This window comes from Nestor notabilis, unplaced genomic scaffold (assembly GCF_000696875.1).
Source record: "Nestor notabilis isolate BGI_N333 unplaced genomic scaffold, ASM69687v1 scaffold29139, whole genome shotgun sequence".
In the NCBI taxonomy this organism is placed as follows: domain Eukaryota; kingdom Metazoa; phylum Chordata; class Aves; order Psittaciformes; family Psittacidae; genus Nestor; species Nestor notabilis.
Genome location: NW_009942802.1, coordinates 1,143 through 1,663, shown reverse-complemented (window position 1 = coordinate 1,663; position 521 = coordinate 1,143). Strand labels below are relative to the sequence as shown.

The following is a 521-nucleotide window of genomic DNA, read 5'->3' as shown; positions in this document are numbered from 1 at the left end:
AGGTACAGCCTGGACTTTGCCAGGTGGGGGCCTGTCACCCTGCCCCTGTCCCTATCTCTGTTCCCATCCCCATCCGCATCCCCATCCCCATCCTCATCCCTATCCCCATCCTCATCCTCATCCCCATCTCCATCTCATCTCATCTCATCCCCATCTTCATCCCATCTATTCCATCCCCATCCCCACACCCCTATGCCTATGTCCATTCCCATTCCCATCCCCACCCCTATCTCCATCTCCATCCCACCTCATCCATGCCCCCATCCCTTCCCCACCCCAAGACCCCAGCCCACCCCCCCTTTTTTTTCAGGACATGGGGGTTTATTGAGCTGGGCACTGTCCCCATCACGCCGTTTGCCGGCCCTGGCGCCTCTTGATCCTCTTCTTGAGGAGCAGCAGGTCCACATAGAGCAGACGGCCCAGGATGGTGGAGGCGCAGATGAGCCCCCCATGCAGGGCCCCTGCCAGCCCGCAGCTGAACACATCCTGCCCTGAGGACAGTGCCGCCGTGGGACACGGCC

General features: G+C 61.0%; 1 protein-coding gene across 1 annotated transcript in view; it reads right to left on the bottom strand.

Annotated features, from left to right (window-relative positions):
• Positions 1 to 345: 345 nt before the first annotated feature.
• The window catches only part of LOC104411206 (all-trans-retinol 13,14-reductase-like), a 1,293-nt gene continuing 1,117 nt past the window's right edge, over positions 346 to 521 (bottom strand). Inside the window, exon 4 of the mRNA XM_010021578.1 lies at positions 346 to 491. Coding sequence (XP_010019880.1) covers positions 346 to 491 — 146 coding nt within the window. The remainder of the gene's footprint in view (positions 492 to 521) is intronic.